Source organism: Pituophis catenifer, unplaced genomic scaffold (assembly GCF_029215685.1).
Source record: "Pituophis catenifer annectens isolate HBS135680 unplaced genomic scaffold, rPitCat1.0.hap2 SCAF_7, whole genome shotgun sequence".
NCBI classification, from domain to species: Eukaryota; Metazoa; Chordata; class Lepidosauria; order Squamata; family Colubridae; genus Pituophis; species Pituophis catenifer.
This window is the reverse complement of record NW_027256887.1, coordinates 25393401-25410509: the sequence shown is the minus strand read 5'-3', so window position 1 is coordinate 25410509 and position 17109 is coordinate 25393401. Positions and strand designations below refer to the sequence as shown.

The 17109-nt window shown below is 36.2% G+C and overlaps 1 protein-coding gene across 2 annotated transcripts in view; it reads right to left on the bottom strand.

Moving 5' to 3' along the window:
* The window catches only part of LOC139319242 (cortactin-binding protein 2-like), a 50660-nt gene that overhangs the window by 21157 nt on the left and 12394 nt on the right, over positions 1-17109 (bottom strand). For both annotated transcript variants that reach the window (XM_070947011.1, XM_070947012.1), the window contains exons 4-10: positions 12358-12606; positions 10933-11050; positions 7350-7625; positions 5093-5188; positions 4354-4433; positions 2058-2144; positions 1874-1973 (exon numbers count right to left, since the gene is read on the bottom strand). In XM_070947011.1, coding sequence (XP_070803112.1) covers positions 1874-1973; positions 2058-2144; positions 4354-4433; positions 5093-5188; positions 7350-7625; positions 10933-11050; positions 12358-12606 — 1006 coding nt within the window. The remainder of the gene's footprint in view (positions 1-1873; positions 1974-2057; positions 2145-4353; positions 4434-5092; positions 5189-7349; positions 7626-10932; positions 11051-12357; positions 12607-17109) is intronic.

Below are 17109 nucleotides of genomic sequence, written 5' to 3'. Positions count from 1 at the left end.
GGTATTCTCATTATGTTTGATGGGGGATGGAACAACCTGAATTACATGAAAACATTAAGAGCTGATACTTATTTAATGATGAATATAAAAGGAAAGGACAGATGATTGCTCTAAAGATAGCACATGAACAAAATTATATGGTTGCTCCATACACTGAAAAAGTCTGTTATTCTAATTATAATGAATTACCAGCAGGAAAAGACACATAGAGGTGCGGTGAATTCTCCAATTAAAGTGAGCAGAGGAATAAAAAACACAAGTAAGCTTGGAGTTCTTCCAGGGAATGAAGTGACAGGAGGCCAGGAATGAGAATTCCTGAAACCTTTATCTGACTGTTCCCAAGAAAATATACTCAGTCTGCTGAGATTCTTGTAAATAGGAAGGCAACAATAAAGAAGCAACCCTGATCAGCTCATGGCGATTCCTTGCGTCTGACATCAGTCTGGTGAGACTGACTATATTCACTTGGCAACAGTCAGTTCTGGGGGAGGGGTCTGGCCCAGGGGTGAGATTCAGCCGGTTTGTATCGGTTCAGGCGAACTGGTAGTTGTGACTTGCTGGTGCTATGCTGTCCTATTTAGCTGCGTTTTTTAAGCCGGGTGCAAGCATATGTGCCAGAGGTAGGTTTCAGCAGGTTCTGACCAGTTCTGGAGAACCAGTAGTGAAAACTTTGAGTAGTTCGGAGAACCTGTAGTAAAAATTCTGACCGCCACCGCCCCCATCTATTCTCTGCCTCCAAAGTCCCAGCTGATTGGGAGGAAATGGGGATTTTGCAGTAACCTTCCCCTGGATTGGGGAGGGAATGGAGAGTTTACAGTATCCTTCCCTTGCCACGCCCACCAAGCCATGCCCACCATGCCATGCTCACAGAACCGGTAGTAAAAAAATTTGAAACCCACCACTGATGCGCACAAGCAAAGAACATGTACAGAAGGCCGCATGCATGCGTGGAAGGCGTACGTACAGAGAAACGCTCATATTTTCGGTGCTGGGGTGAACCGGTTGTTAAATTATGTGAAGTCTACCTCTGGTCTGGCCTCCATTGCTTCATTCCCTACAAGGACTCCAAGCTTTCCAGTCTTTTCACTCCTTCCCCCACTCTAGCTGGGTATTCCATCACAAGGGGACTCAAAATGTTAATGTTCATATAATATTAATATACTGTATAAATAAAAAACCAAAACAAAGTTTTCAACATTGTACTCTTTAAAACGGTTAACAAATCACATTTAATGAGTATCCCTAAAAAAGTACTAGTTCTAAAAGTACTAGTTCTCATTGTGCCTCTCTCTTTTCTTTTTCTAATTTTGAAATATTTTGATAAAAGCATTGCTTTATAATGTAATCGATTTCTGTTGGAAATAAGTCCCATGGTGTTGAATGGAGTGTACTTTGATATAATTACTTGTTTGCATCCATGGCCTGTCATATTCCAATTGTTGGGAAGTACCCTTGAGATGACTGGATTTTCCAGAGGTGGCCTATTAGTATCAGGAAGAAAATGATCTGAGAAAAGTTCTGATCATAGAGAGGAGAGCCTTACAATGAATAACCCTCCCTGTCCCATATACCTCCATGGCAGAACTTTTGTCATGCTGGGGCACAACAAAGCATCTTAGAGACAAGCCATGAATCTATTGAATGTACTCTTTCCTCTACCCTGGACACATCTCAATCATTGGGAAAAAAAGCCATTCTTGGGCATAGCATACTGTAAAGAATCAATGTCCCCAATGAAACAATCCAATTTAAAAAATGCTTCTCTTATAGTTTGTCAGACTTTAGATAACTCCGAGATTTTCTGAATTAAAAAGTAGCTTTGCCAGTGAAAGCATCAATAAGCATATGGCTTAATGTCAGAAATAATTCATACCACTGTTGATGAATACTTCTGCAAGTTGCTTCTTGGATAAATCAGCATCTATCTTCACTTTGACTATATCACAGCAGAATCCTGCAGCCAGTTGCTTGTGCTATGTAAAAAATGTACAAATGTAATAAATATTGATAGTATGTTCTTTCATTTTTCCAAATGCTGTGCAGTTTTATCCTTTTACCTTTAGACACAGGGCTATTTGATAAGCCACGTAGTCTTGTAAACTTCCTTCTGGACCATGAAAGATAATATTACGATACTGTTCCACCTAGGGGAGAAACACAATAATATTGATATATAATATGCAATTCTAAGAGGTGGTATTTTTGGCAGGTCTGTTTCAAAATTAATAGATATACAAACACAGGCACAGGCACACACACAGGCACACACACAGGCACACACACACATTGTTCTAAATGTCTACATACATACTCAAAAGTAGAGTTCAGTTGTTTTTATTACCAGGAAAGTAAGAATATGATTCCAGCCGTTAACAAACCCCTTCCTTTCCCTTTCCTTTTGTATTGAACAATGGTGCTCTCTAAACCATCTGGTAGGTGGATTCCTTATTTTTAGCTAGCTTTCATGCTTAGACTAAATAGATGGCATTCATCTTTTGTTTTTCATGAATGTTGGTAGGAAACAGCTTCTTAATTTTTAGCAAAATAATTTTCCTGTAACATCAGAAATTGAGCACGAGACAAAATGTCAGTGTCTGTAAACAGGTCAACTCCTTTAGTTGAAGGGCCAAAGCTGATTAGATTTTAGGAGTATGTTAGGAGATTCAGCCTGATTGATGAAAGCCTAATATAATTATCTTTTTCTGGGAAGCTCTAGGAACAAGGAATTTACCAGTAAAGTTTTAAGTTATCACACTCCCATGACATACCCTTACATACCCTTTCAACAGAGGTGATATTCAGCCGGTTCGGACCAGTTCACCTGAAACTATAGTGGAGATTGCGGGTGGGCCTGCCCACCAACCCTGGTGCTGTGCCATCCTATTTAGCCATGTTCTCGAGGCCGGGCGCATGTGCGAACTGGTAGTAACAATATCTGAAACCTACCACTGCCTTTCAAGCCAATAGAAACATCACAATGGACAATGACTACAGGTACACTTAGAACTGGGACATTTTGAATTAAATTACTGAACTCTTTCTCCCTCTTTAAACTGCAGGTTCCAGTACTACTACTACAGTTGTGTTGGAAGCACTGAAAAACTTCTGGATTGAAAAGATTGAATAGTGACATCACTGCTGCCATCACTTCACATCCCTATTAAGTTGCTCACCTAAGTTGTAGCAATTTATTTACTTGCAGTTGCTCACTTTTGAACTGCTGGGTTGGCAGGAGTTGGAGTGTGTAACAGGAGCTCACCCTGTCCCGTGGTAGCAACCAGGTCTCAGATGTGAGCCTGCCGATCATCAGCCCAGCACCCTAACCTCGTGAGCCACTGCGCTCCCTGCAGGATCCAGAATTCCTGCCTTATAGATGTCATGAGTATTTTGATTTCATATTCTATGGCAGAACATGGGGACAGCTGGTATATGTGGGTTCCTAACTAAAATACCTTGTTAGAAAAAGACTGCCTCAAATCTTGATCTGATACAGCACAGTTTTCCTAATACTCTTAGAGCAGTGTTGGGGAATCTGTGATTCACGAGATGTAGCTAATCTAAACTTAAATTGTACCTGAATTTAGATCATGCTAGATCACCAGTCTTGGTGATCTTAGGGATAGGTTAATGTTTTGATTCATACATAGGAAACAAGCAATTTAGAGTATGTTCATCAAAGTCAAAATATCCAGGAAAAAGCTTCTGCTTCTCCTGAACGGCTCTTTTCACAATTTATTCTAAGCAATGAAATAAACTGATTGATTGACTGATTATGTCCCATTAATCCTAGTGACCACATATATAGATTTTCTCCAAGAAAATTGAATGGAACCAGGGAAGAAAATAAAATTTTCATAACCAAAGGGAGAGAAGTAGACACAACCTACTAATGTCACATATTCCAGTCAGTTATTCAAACAGTTAAAGCTAAATATAATTTTGCCATTACTTCTTGTCACAAACAACCTGCTTCTTAATGCTATAAATCAGGAATGGGCAACTATGGTCCTTTATGAGCTGTGGACTTCAACTTTAGAATTCTTGAGCCTGCTGGCTCAGGAATTCTGGGTGTTGAAGTCCATAGGTCATAAAGAAACCATAGTTGCCCATCCCTGCCATAAATGATACTCCAGAGGAAGAAATTAGTTTGTTTCAGTGGCCAAACTCCTGATTCTCTTTTTCTCATTTATGTCAGGGAGTCCTGACAGAAGTAGATATCAATAGACCTTTTTTCAAATGCTAGGTAGGAAATAAGAATATTTTAAAGGATTTTATTTCACCATATTTATAGAAGTGGTGACTCAGAAAGAAATACAGTATACTATTGTTAGGAAGAATTAAGCATCTCCATACCAGCCTGAGGTAATTCTGTAATGTTTGAAGATGGATCATAGATGCATAAGTCACACTGTGCAGGTATCCTTCTTGGGGACCTATAGGATAAAGAATAATGAGTACAATTTCAAGGTTAGGAGGGGCTATGTATTAAATTACACACTACTGTAAATACATAGCATTCGCCTACACCCCTATAGTTTTTATTAAATTAATCCAAACTGCCTTGAAAAATCTTCTCTGTGAGTTATTCTGGCTATATTGGATGACAATGACAAACAAGAAAATTCTATGCATGTTTTAGGCAGCATTCTAGAAAATTCAAACCTCTTTAGATACGTTACACCTTTAAAATAATTATAATATCTGTAATGAAGGACAGAACTGTTGTTTCAAGATGGTGAGCCAGAGAATGGAAAGGCCACCAGGATGATGGTGGTGGGAATAAAACCTTCCTATTGCATATTTTTTATTTATATGAAAGAGAAATATAAAACTGAAGCTCAAAACCAATTATTGCAAATAATTAGTATATGATATGCATATTATGTGTATTAAGATAAGAAGGAATTATCTAGAAAGATGTTTAAAAATTAGCTGTTCTAACTGAACTTCACATTTTTAATTGTGAACATATTCTAGGAAGGTTATTGGACTTTAAAAACTAAAAAGAATATATTGAAGATGAATAATCCTATAACTTTTCATTAAAATGTGTATGTGATATTTGATGCCAGACAGAAATAAATTAATTTACCAAGTAAAGATATGATGATGTGTTCCACCTCATTGCTTTTCAAAAATTCCCAAGGTGGCTGCGGAAAAGTCTGACCTACTGACCATGAAATATTACCTGTGAAAGAAAAGAAAAGAAAAGAAAAGAAAAGAAAAGAAAAGAAAGAAAGAAAGAAAGAAAGAAAGAAAGAAAGAAGTAAGTTCAGAGGCATACCCAGAGCACATAATAATTCTATTATGATGCAATTTATATAATACATCACACACTTTTATATTTACCACAGTGATTACAATACAACTAATGTGGAAGATTAAACAGTCCCTTATTTTCCCCATCATATTTGAAATTGGAATAAAGTTCAAGTAAAAATGCTAGTTTCTACCCTGCTTTTTATTGTAACTATTATTAATTTATAATTTGGCATTCATATTTTTTATTATGCAAAGATTAATGCAGACTAAAGAAAATTACGGGAGACAATACATATAAATTTATTTGGCATATTATTCTACAGACCACATGAGCTGTATAAATTCCACATGCTTTATCAGTGATGACTCCTACAATAATAATTAAATTGGACTGTAATTTGTGATATGTACAATACTTTGTTCCAAATTTGCTTTAACAGAAGAATGATAGTTGAGAAAGAATTTAGGTCCCTTAAGTGCAGATATTGGTAGCTAATCAAATTGAAACCTGTTCTGCTTTTTAGATGAAAACCTTTACATTCACTCCTATACCTTTCTATAAACAATGTTGACAGAAGGGACGTACCTCATTTGATGCAGAGTGTTTGAGGCTATTTATTTAGTTATATCACAAAGGTATAATTTTGATTTTTGGAGTAAAAGGTAAGTAAAAGAACTTCACTGTCCTTTCCATATGTGTTGTGGCCCGCCAGCAGCCTGCGCGGATTGTGGCTGATCCCGACGATGAGGAGGCTGGTGTGGTGTCGCGTCAGCAGCCTGTGCAGCTGGCGCTCGAGTCGGACAGCGAGGAGGCTGAAGAGGATGTGGTACTGGAGGCAGAGACTCAGCCAGGGCCTTCAGAACCTCCAGAGGCTCCTTCAAGTGAAGAGAGTGATGTGGAGGAGCCTCTTATCAATGCTCGAGCACGCAGGGCTGCCAAAAGGCAGGAGTGGCTACTCAGGAGGAGGTCTCCCCAAGAGTAAGGCTTGGGGTTCATTGGCCATTCCCTTAGCCTATTTAAATTCATACAGAGATAGCAAATGTTGCTGGAAACAACAGTTTGGTCCTACGCAGAGCAATTTGTGAGTGAGTTTTTTGGTTACTGGGCTGATTGTCAACCCTTGTCGGACTTTGTTTAATCTCTGTAATTCATAGCAGGCTGATATGGACATTTGTGATTAAAGCCTGCATTTTAAAAGGGGTCTGTTTGTATTAAACGGAGTTTTTGGAGCTGTGTGTGTGTGCTACACTTCTTGGGACCCATAGTTGGGGCAGAACAATATGTAATTCAAAGCCAAGGTATCACTTCTATTACTTCAAGAAAAGTTTTAGACTTGTGCACTCCTGTCAACTCTTTCTCCTTCACTGAGGAAAAGAAATAGAGCCAGCTTGGTCTATGGTTAAGGCACCAGGCTACAAAGCTGGAGACCTTGAGTTCTAGTCCTGCCTTCACGATGAAAGTCAACTGGGTGACTTTGGGCCATTCACTCTCTCTCAGCCCAATCCATCTCTCAGAATTGTTGTTGTGGAGAAAATAAGAGGAGGAAGGTGTGTTGGGTGTATTGGTCATTTTGATTGTTAGGAAAATAATAAAGATGGAATAAAAACAAACAAAATAAACTATGACTCCATTCCAATTCCTATTTTTTTCTGATATGCTCACTGGGAATCATGGTTTAACACAGATTCAAATCAATTCCCAAGTAAACCAATAATCCTGGGGGGAGGGGAGAGGATGAATTATCACACACCAGGATACATACATTATATTAAAATGTGGTGCACTGAATAAGTCACAGTTGGTTTCATATATCACACTAAAACATGAATCATGCTGGGTTAATACAAGACAGTAAGTTTTTTAAAAAAGCCAAATATCAACATTATAGCTGGATGTGATGTTATAGTGTAGGTTTATTATCACTCAGATGCAGGAAATAATAGATAAGGCCAAGTTTTCCTTGAGTTCTCTGGTGAGTGTTAAATCTGAAGTCAGTCTTTATATTCTACCAGCTTCTTGTAACTGGCTTAACTTTACCCAAGGTACTTTTTAACATGTGAAAGATCTGTGAAACACCAGTGCTTACCCAGTTTGATGGATAATATACTGCTCACAGTGAGGCCGATGCTGAATTCTGTGGTCTTATTAGGTGTCAAGTCTTCCAGGCTTCTCCATTCATCAGAGGCGATTGCTTGGAAATGGTTTGTCACTGCCTGAGTCACGGCTTTGGAAAAATCATCCCAGGTTGTCTGTTTTCGTATATTTAACATCCATATAATATTTTCCATATCAAGATCATCCGTACCATAGCAAGTTTGATCAATCTGAGTTGCAGCAATCCGTAAAGGAATTTTAAAAGCATCTGTTTAGGTAGAATTAGAAAACTGAACAAGTGTGCAACAGAGGCATAGCATTTACAAGTACATTTTCAAATGCTTTGCATTCCTGGATCCAAGAGCTAATTCTACAGATACATTAAAATATGACTCCAAGAGAAACAATGATTTTTCAAATAAAAAATATTTCACTTTATAGCAAAAACTTACTCAACAGTGGTCTCAGATCTAGCTCCATAATCTCTGATTATTGTATGACCCTTTTCTTTCGTTAGATAAATATCAAATATATTTAAAATGTCTCAGGGCATAATAGTATGGTAGACATTTGCATCACACAGTTTAAAAACATTATGGCTGGATAAATCACCTGAAAGTTTTATTTAAAATTTGACAAAAAGGTGAAATATTACAAACTTATATTTTCATTTCATGCTTTGTGTGCTGTTTGAATCAGAAATGAAAAGAGTGTGGAGTATCCTCACAGCCATGATGGAGGAAAATATTTTAATACATTGCAATACTTCAACTTTACACACTTCGATGATAAGGCCCAAAAGTGTTGCTGCCCACAAATAATGTAATGGGGTGGGGGACATTTTTTCAGGGCAGTGATTGGTTGATTGGTAGATTCTTGCTGTCCTTTTCCTTCTTATCTAGCCTCACCCATTGTGGAAAACTTCAGGAATGTAGGTTAAAATGGGAAATTGAAAAAAATATCCATGAAGGACAATAGCTACAATATGTACAAAACTGCATTGATATGTTAATAGAAATCAAGCTCAGTTCAAGAGAGAGTTTGTCTTTTAAAGTATCTACTTACTTTTTTTTTTATTGAAAAAGTTTTTTCAAGTATCTACTTACTTTTAATCAGCTCTTTCCACCTTTGTTCATATTACTTGTATTTTAGTTGGTTTTTATCTTTGTACAAAAGAAAAACCAGGAAGGCCATTGCTTTCCCTATTTTAAATTTCAAGAATATCCTACCATATTATTATGATTCTAACCAAATCATAAATTTTACATCTTGTGAAGGCTCCTGCTCTAATAATAATTTACCCTACTGTTTATCAGTTTTCCCTAATCTGGCATCCTTCAAATATATTGGGATTACAAATCCTACAATCCCCAGAGAGCACATCTTTACTAGTGTTTACGGTAATTGCCATCCAATTTATATAAACAAGTCTTCTAATTGAGAAATGCTGGCCTAACAACTAAGAACGAATACAAAAAAAAGTAGAAGAAGGATTTTTTACAATCCCAAACTAAAAATATGTATACTTAGAATACTTCTTATTGAAATATATATGCATTTCTACCGATCATTTCTTAATAAGATATCCTATATGGCAGCATGTATATGTGCCTGTGCCTATGTGTGTGTGTGTGTGCGCGCACACACTCACACACACACTTCAGCTCTAAAGAGAACAAAAAGGGAAATTTATTGGAATCATTAGATTATCTTTTCTCCCAACACACTCCTGCCAATTTTTGCTAGTCCATGAAGTGGGATGGCATTCCAAATGTGTATGGTTAGGAAAGAAAGTTGCAACAGATGGCAGAAGTAAATACCTTAAAATTATTTTCTTCAGCACAGCCTGTATTTTTTTTTTCGTGCTTTAGTAGGGAAAATCTACTTTATTCCTTTATTTGAAATGCTGATTGTGGTTTGCTCCAATAGATGCTCAGGCATAAGCTTGAAGATACTTTGCTGCTGCATAAGCCAATTTCTCAATTGATGTAAAAAGGCTCAAAACATAATTAACCCTCCCATTCAAAGTTCCATGTGAGAGTGCCTTGGGAAAAAATCCATTCCCTGCTAATTTAGGTGTCTAGATATGCTACTTCAGACTGCTCAATTTTTAAATGGGACAGAGGGGTTAACGCTGGAGCTGTGCCAAATCACAATGCTCACAAGGATGACTGCAAGAAGAGCATATATGGTGAATTTTCTCTGACTCGTTTCCAAAGTCCAAATTCCAGATAATAGAAAAACAGTACCCTTGGGAAAGAAGAACTACCAGTCTTTTCAAAGGACACATCTCACATTTGTATTTGAGTAACATGATTATAAACTGGCAAGAAGCCATGAGCAATGCAATAGAGAATAGTCTCAATGGAAAACCCTGAACAACTATAAAACTGGTCTGCAAAATTGAAATAATGATATCCTCTCACTGAATTAACTTGAAAAAATACAAATTTGGCAAGAAATAATAAGAGCAATTTATACAACTTTTCTTTAATGTCAATGGGACATAAAATAATGTAAGTGATTAGTGCTAAAATTATTAAATGTCATGAATAATCAACGGCGCTCTAATGTGCCTTCAATCTGTACTATGTATGGCTAAAAATTATGGCAAGTCTAAAAATCTCTGACAAAGATGGCTGAAGAGAAATGAGTGAAAACACCATAAAAAGAATTACATGGTGAATGTCTGAAATGTAACAGCATATTATACCTTCTATTTACAAAATCTACCCTTATTTTAAAAACATTTTAGGCCATCTCTATAGAGAAATAGAGAAGTTTACATCCTGTTTTCCTCAAGGAGCTTCAAATGGCATAGAGGCCTTTACCTTTTCAACTTTTCTCACAAAACAATTCTGTAAAGTAGGTTGGACTGATAAACAGAAACTGGCACAGCTTCTTTCCTTGGTCGCTTTCACATGACGTGAACAACCCAGGCCGTTCCAACATTCCTCTCGAAGACTGACTTCTCTCGCCTCACCTCTTTTCTTTTTTCTCTTGCCAGAGCAAGTCCAAACAAAAGCATCAGTGGTGCTATGATAACAGTTATCACCATCATGGAGAGCCTGCATCTTATCTATTTTCATAGACTCATTATTTCCCACCTAGCTGTGAGAAGGAGCCCAAACAATGCCAACAAGCAATTACTAGAGCAGCTCCATATCTCAAGGGCTGCCTAGGATGGTCTTTTGATCTTTGGAAAAATAAGAAGCATTTATGCTCCATTGGTATTTTGGATCAGGATGTCTAGGGGAAGCCTGATTTAATTTCAAACAAATTAGATTTCTTTAGGTCTAAATTTAATCTCTAAAGACCATTATATCATTTGAAAGTGTCATGACGAACTCTCTACAACCACAAAATCTAGTCAAACATCTCAAAGGAACAGGGCCAGTAAATGATCATGGCTGAGAGTGGACTTGGAGTCAGTCTTTGGACAATACCATAACCATTCCTTCATTCAGGCTTTCTACCAGAGAACATTCTCTATTGTCATATTACATAGAAATAGAGAGAAGTCTGTTTTTTTTTTACAGAAACATTCGGGTACTCATATAAGACTGTTAACTTACTCAAGTTCTCTAGAAGATGTTTACAGTCATCAGTAGCAACATCATGTAGTGTTCGATTACAGTTATCTTTTCTTTCAGCCTCCAGTCCCTCATGGCTACATAAAACTTCTAGGCAGCTCTGGAAAGATAATAATAATATAGTTTGAAGGTTACAAGGGATTGATATGAACTGGATTCCGTTTTTATAGCCTTTTAAAATGAATGCTTCTCATCATTGAAATAGGTTATATATAAAAAGAACCAGCTTTCCTTCAGACATTTTGCACCATGAGATTCCATGAAATTATTTGGACAAGCATATTGCAACACACACACACACATACACATACACACACAAAACAAAATGTTTTCTTTTTTATTACAAGCAAAACATATCTAATACTTATGCAGATAATAGACTGGTTTAGATTACAAGCCCATGATTCCTAAGGAGTGAATATACAAAGTGAACTTTGGAGAATGATAGAAATTATAGTGTTTATCAAAAGATGCTATTTTGAAGAAGACCATGGTACAGGCTTTTTATGATATAACTGAATAGGAAAAATATATGCCACAGCACCCAGATTTGAAAAAGTCTTCCTCTGCATTCATTTACTTTAGAGGGGAAGATGATTTATAGATGTACTTATGTATCTCCTTGCCCAAAGCCCTATGAGTTGATTGTAATAAATCTGATAAATGTTTATCAGCTTAAAAGTCTAAGATGTATTTTGCTTTAAGTTGGAAGTAAGGCAGTTTATAACCAGGCAATTTTTCTCTGTCTATACATGTAGCCATTACTACTGTGTGGAGTCCACTGCAGTTTATATAATCAGCCAAGTAGCACATCAGTTTGAGCTGGCTATTTTAGGACACTGTATGTGAAGGGACAATAGGGTACAGGGTCTATGACTTGTCCATCTAATATAGTCTTTCCAATTATACCCAGCTAAAATATAAATATTATGTCCCTTAGAGGATAAGGAATAGCATAGAATTTAGAAAGTAATCTTAATATAAGCCAACAATTAGGAAACCAGCAATCCCTGTTGTTGGTTCCACAAGGCACAACATTGGCCACAATTGTTAGAATACAAATATATGAATTAGATAAATAGCTAGTTGCTTTATCTTCCTTTAGTGACAATGAATCTGTAAAGAATTTTTATGTTTGTCTTTTGTTTAGATAATTTTGAATTCTATAATGCAGGATATTACCTCAACCATCATTCCGGTCTTAAAACTGATTTACATTCTCCTTCATCTTCATGGCCACACATTCATATTTTTTATCCCCAAAACTAACCTTGTCCCCTTTTAAAATAGCATCCTAAATTAAGATAAAATTTGGCCTCAAATATATCAGCCATGTATACCAGTGCAATTGTCATTTAAATCTGATTGCTCAATATACTAAATGATGTGCTAGATAAACAAATTGACCTTAAAGCCTTTTGATGCTGCTATGTGGGCTGCAGTCCAGCCATCTTTGTTCACATGGTTGATGAGATCTGCAGGAACAATGGGCTTTGCTTTATGGCTAAAGAAATCTTTACTCTCTAAGCTCAAGATGTTGTTAGCATCTGCTTCATTCTCAATGCTTCCATCTCTTGATTTTCCATAATACATCAAAAACTTCAGGCAATCAACATTATCAGCATCAACAGCAGCATGAAATGGAGTCCAGCCATCCTAGATCAATTAAAAACAAATTTAAAACAAGTTCAGGATCCTAGATAAATGAATTGGTATCATAAATGAATGAATGAATGAATGCACAAATGCACAAATAAGCAACATTTTCTTAAACCTATTCTCTTCTTAATAACTCATGTTTTTGCAATACTTTTGGTATATATTTAATCAGAAAAGAAAATGCTTCATCTGACTTTTTGACCCTAGTGGTAGCACTAGCTGCTTTTAGAAAGAGAGAAAAGACTATACATCAGGGAATAGGGCAAAATGAGTTGAATGAATGCAAAGGATGCTTTTAGCTGTATGAAGCAAAATCATTAAAAAAAAAAACATGGTATAGGAAGCTCATTGATAAGAATGTCTTGTATTCCTAGGAAATGTATAAAAAAATATCACCACATGGGAACATTGATGCAGGTATAAATACATGCTTACTATAGCAATTTCTATTGTTTGTAGAAATGCATTTTGCATTTATTTTCTTTAATTTCAGCTTTATTTTATGCACTTCCCACTAACTTCTAGACATATGAAGTATGATGATCTTTCATATGTCCCTGCATAAAATATATTTTAGCCTGCTTAAAAATTGTAGCCACTATTACAGTTACAGATATAACTGTTTATAACATATATGCTGGTTCTTTTTAAAGGCAATTCTTATGACCAAAACAAGAATTTTAATTCATGCCCTCACTTAAATCTAAATGTTAAATCTAAATGTGGCATTGGAGGTGATAAAACGCTACTGGTTCACCTCTACTAGTGAGATACACAAGACTGAAGTGATAAGAAAGTATAAGAAGTCCCTGAGGAAGCCCCCTATATTTCTCCTCCCCCCCCACCTTTTAATTTTGTAGCAGTTTCAGAGGTAAAAGACATTATTAATTTGGGCAAAACTAATGCTAGATCTTATTTTATTATTAAAAATTATTTTATTATTTATTTATTAATTAATCTTATTTTATTATCTTATTTGTCCCAGCTTCTGCCAACCTAGCAGTTCGAAAGCATGTAAAAAATGCAAGTAGAAAAATAGGGACCACCTTTGGTGGGAAGGTAACAGCGTTCCGTGTGCCTTTGGAGTTTAGTCATGCCAGTCACATGACCACGGAGACGTCTTCGGACAGCGCTGGCTCTTTGGCTTTGAAACGGAGATGAGCACCGCCCCCTAGAGTCTGGAACGACTAGCACATATGTGCGAGGGGAACCTTTACTTTTGCCTTTAATGCTAGATCTAGGGATCAGAGCTAAATCTAGGGGTAAATATCTGGATGATTCCTCATCACGCTGCTTTGAAATTTTAGAAACTGCATTTTAATCTCTAAATAATATCAGTTCAAGAAGGGCTCCAGTAGATCACATGTAATTGGACCAGATTTCCAAACTTATTGTTCTTTATTGGATAAAATAAACTATCTTGGTAAGTTCTGTTATATGGATCATATTTTTCTTGATAGTGGAACAAATTTTGGGATTTGTTCACTGCCAGATATGTAGATACTTCCATTGTGCAGCTCACTAGTAAGACAATTATAGTCATTAGTGGAACCTTGTCAGATATTTAATTTATTATTGTGGTTGGTTGCCAGATGCTTAGACTGGACTTGGCATTTTTATCCACTTACCGAGTCCTTCCCAAAGACCTGGGAGAAATGGATGTGTGTTGTTGTTGTTGTTGTTGTTGTTGTTGTTGTTGTTGTTGTTGTTGTTGTTATTATTATTATTATTATTATTATTATTATTCTTGCAAATCTTATAAATTTATATAAGTATATGCTTATTTTTTGGCACTATGCATTGCCAGAAGTCTTTTTCTACATTAGCATAATGTAGACAACATAAAGCACAAAGGAAGTACAACTCCTTTGGAAATAATTTTCAAACCTTAATTTTGTTTGATTCATTTCTTTTAAACTGAATGCATATATTTACTTTATTACTATACTCTGGGTTCTCTTCAAGTTACGTAAATCTTACACTTTTTATTATTAATCCTTCTCTTTTCCCAATTAGTATATTTCAGTTGACAGAATAAGGCTTCTCTGCCCTTAAATGGCAAATAATAAGCTGCAGTGTTTTCCAGTATTCCTCATTCTGAAAAAAAATTGCAACCTGCTTCTTCAAAACGCAACTGCCTGCATCAATTTGTGTTTCAACCAAGGTCAAAGGTCAAGTGGTCAAGATCAATCGGGAAATAATTTTGCCAATTAGCATTTTTTCTCCTGTCACAAAGGCAATTACAAATAAAGGATGAAAGAGTAATATTGATATTGGTATTACTTTTAAAGATCCATTTCAAACAGTTCTTTATGCCTTGTGGATTATGCTCCCAAAGTAATTAAAACTATAATTATTCATTATACCATTTGACTGAAATTCAATGGAAATAAATAAAAAACAATACTTAACAATATTTTAACAGCATGACTGATCACATACATTTTGCTGCCAGAATACCATTTTCCATGTCATTACTTTTTTGATATCTGCAGCATAAACTACCACACCTCTCTCTTTTTTGGGGGATATTAAACATGCATTAAAAAACAAAAGAAATCATTAAGAATTTGCTGCTTTTTCATTAAATTTGACAAGCTTGTTAAATGGTATGGCTCACCTGGGGAAATGTAATGGGATTTTGGTGTGAAATTATGCTTGTGCAAGTTTACCTATCAATAATATGCATCTGATTATTATATAAATTGATATAATATTTTAGAGGCTTTAGAAACAATACTCAGGTTTTGAGATGGAGGACAGGACATTAAGAAAAACAACAGGTAAGCAAAAAGGTCTAAATGAAACAATAGGAACGGTCTTTTTGTATATGTGTGTGCATATACACATGTCTATAGAAATAGAGAAGAAAAACTCTTGGCAAAAACAATAATACTGTATATCCCTTAAAAATATCCCTGGATTCAGGGATTGCACTTGAATTTTGAAAAAAAAAGAAAACATTCCTCACAATGTGGAACTCAGCATCTCAGAGCAATACAAGTTGCAAATCGAAATAATAAATCAATGGATTTATTTGCTGAATATTTATCTGCTTTGAAATCAGTGGATTTATTTCTGAATATTTAACATGACATGTAAATACTCATATGTGTAAAATTAAACATTGCATTACATACGTACATATATAAATACATACATTTATAACATACAGCAAAGACAGATTCTACTCTGCACGATATATATTGTTACTTTGTGAAATGCAATAGCCTACCATGAAAGCCACTGTAGCCACAACCTACACAGATGGACATGTTTGAATGCTTGTGCCTAGATATAGAAACGTATACTGTATGGAAAGGAGAATATATATTGTATAGTGTAACACACTCCTTTCAATGGAACAACAGTTCATCTGATTCAAGATTCACCTTTATTCATTGTGTTCTTCGTGAATATGGCTTTAAAGTGTGGCAATGTCTTCACTGGTTCATAATACAAAATTAGTAACTCCATGTAGAAAACTAAGGTAGGGGAAGTTTAGACAAACTGCAAGAGGAGAGCAATAAAAGGCCCTTGTCTTATTGTGATGTGACGTGTCCAAGATTTTGTTGCAGAAGTAAAACAAACTCTTCCACACTGAGATCATACAAATAAAGATGACGGAAGAACATTGTGAACAACGTCACTTCTTATCTTATAGCTGCCATGTATGAGAATAAGAAAGATAGTTATTTCAGGAATCTTGGGGGAAAGTGCCAATTAAAACTTGTTTAAGTAGCCATCAACAACCTTTCTGGTTTGGTGGCCTGGCCATGGGGGAGGGGATAGTTTCTTATGATTGAGAATGGCCCCTGCTTGCGTGAGGGAAGCTTCGCAGGCAAGCAAAAAGACAGCCACCGAATGATCTTGCCCTCCACCTACATGGCCCAGTTCCAAACAGGCCACGACCCAGTATAGGGCCGCAGCCTGGGGTTTGGGGACCCCAGGTTTAAGGTTTGCCATATAAAAATGAAATATTTCTTTTATTCCAAAAATGTCATGGAAAGGTATTTATAGTGAGTAGAATCAATACGAGTAGATATGTAACAGAATACAGAATAACAGAGTGGAAAGGGACCTTGGAGGTCTTGTAGTCCAAACCCCTGTTCAGGCAGGGAACACTATACCATTTCAGACAAATGGTTGTCCAATCTCTTCTTAAAATTTTCCAGTGTTGGAGCATTCACAACTTTTGGAAGCAAGTTGTACCACTGATTAATTGTTCTAACTGTCAGGAAATTTCTCCTTTATTTTAGGTTGCTTCTCTCCTTGATTAGTTTCCATCCATAGCTTCTTGTCCTGCCTTCAGGTGGGAGAATAGCTTGACTCCCTCTTCTTCATGGCAACCTCTGAGATATTGGAATACTGCTATCATGTCACCCTTTCTTTCTTTTCATTAAACCAGACATACCCACATCCATCAACTATTCTTTGTTTTAGTCTCTAGTCCCCTAATCATCTTTGTTGCTATTCTCTGCACTCTAACTAGAATCCCAA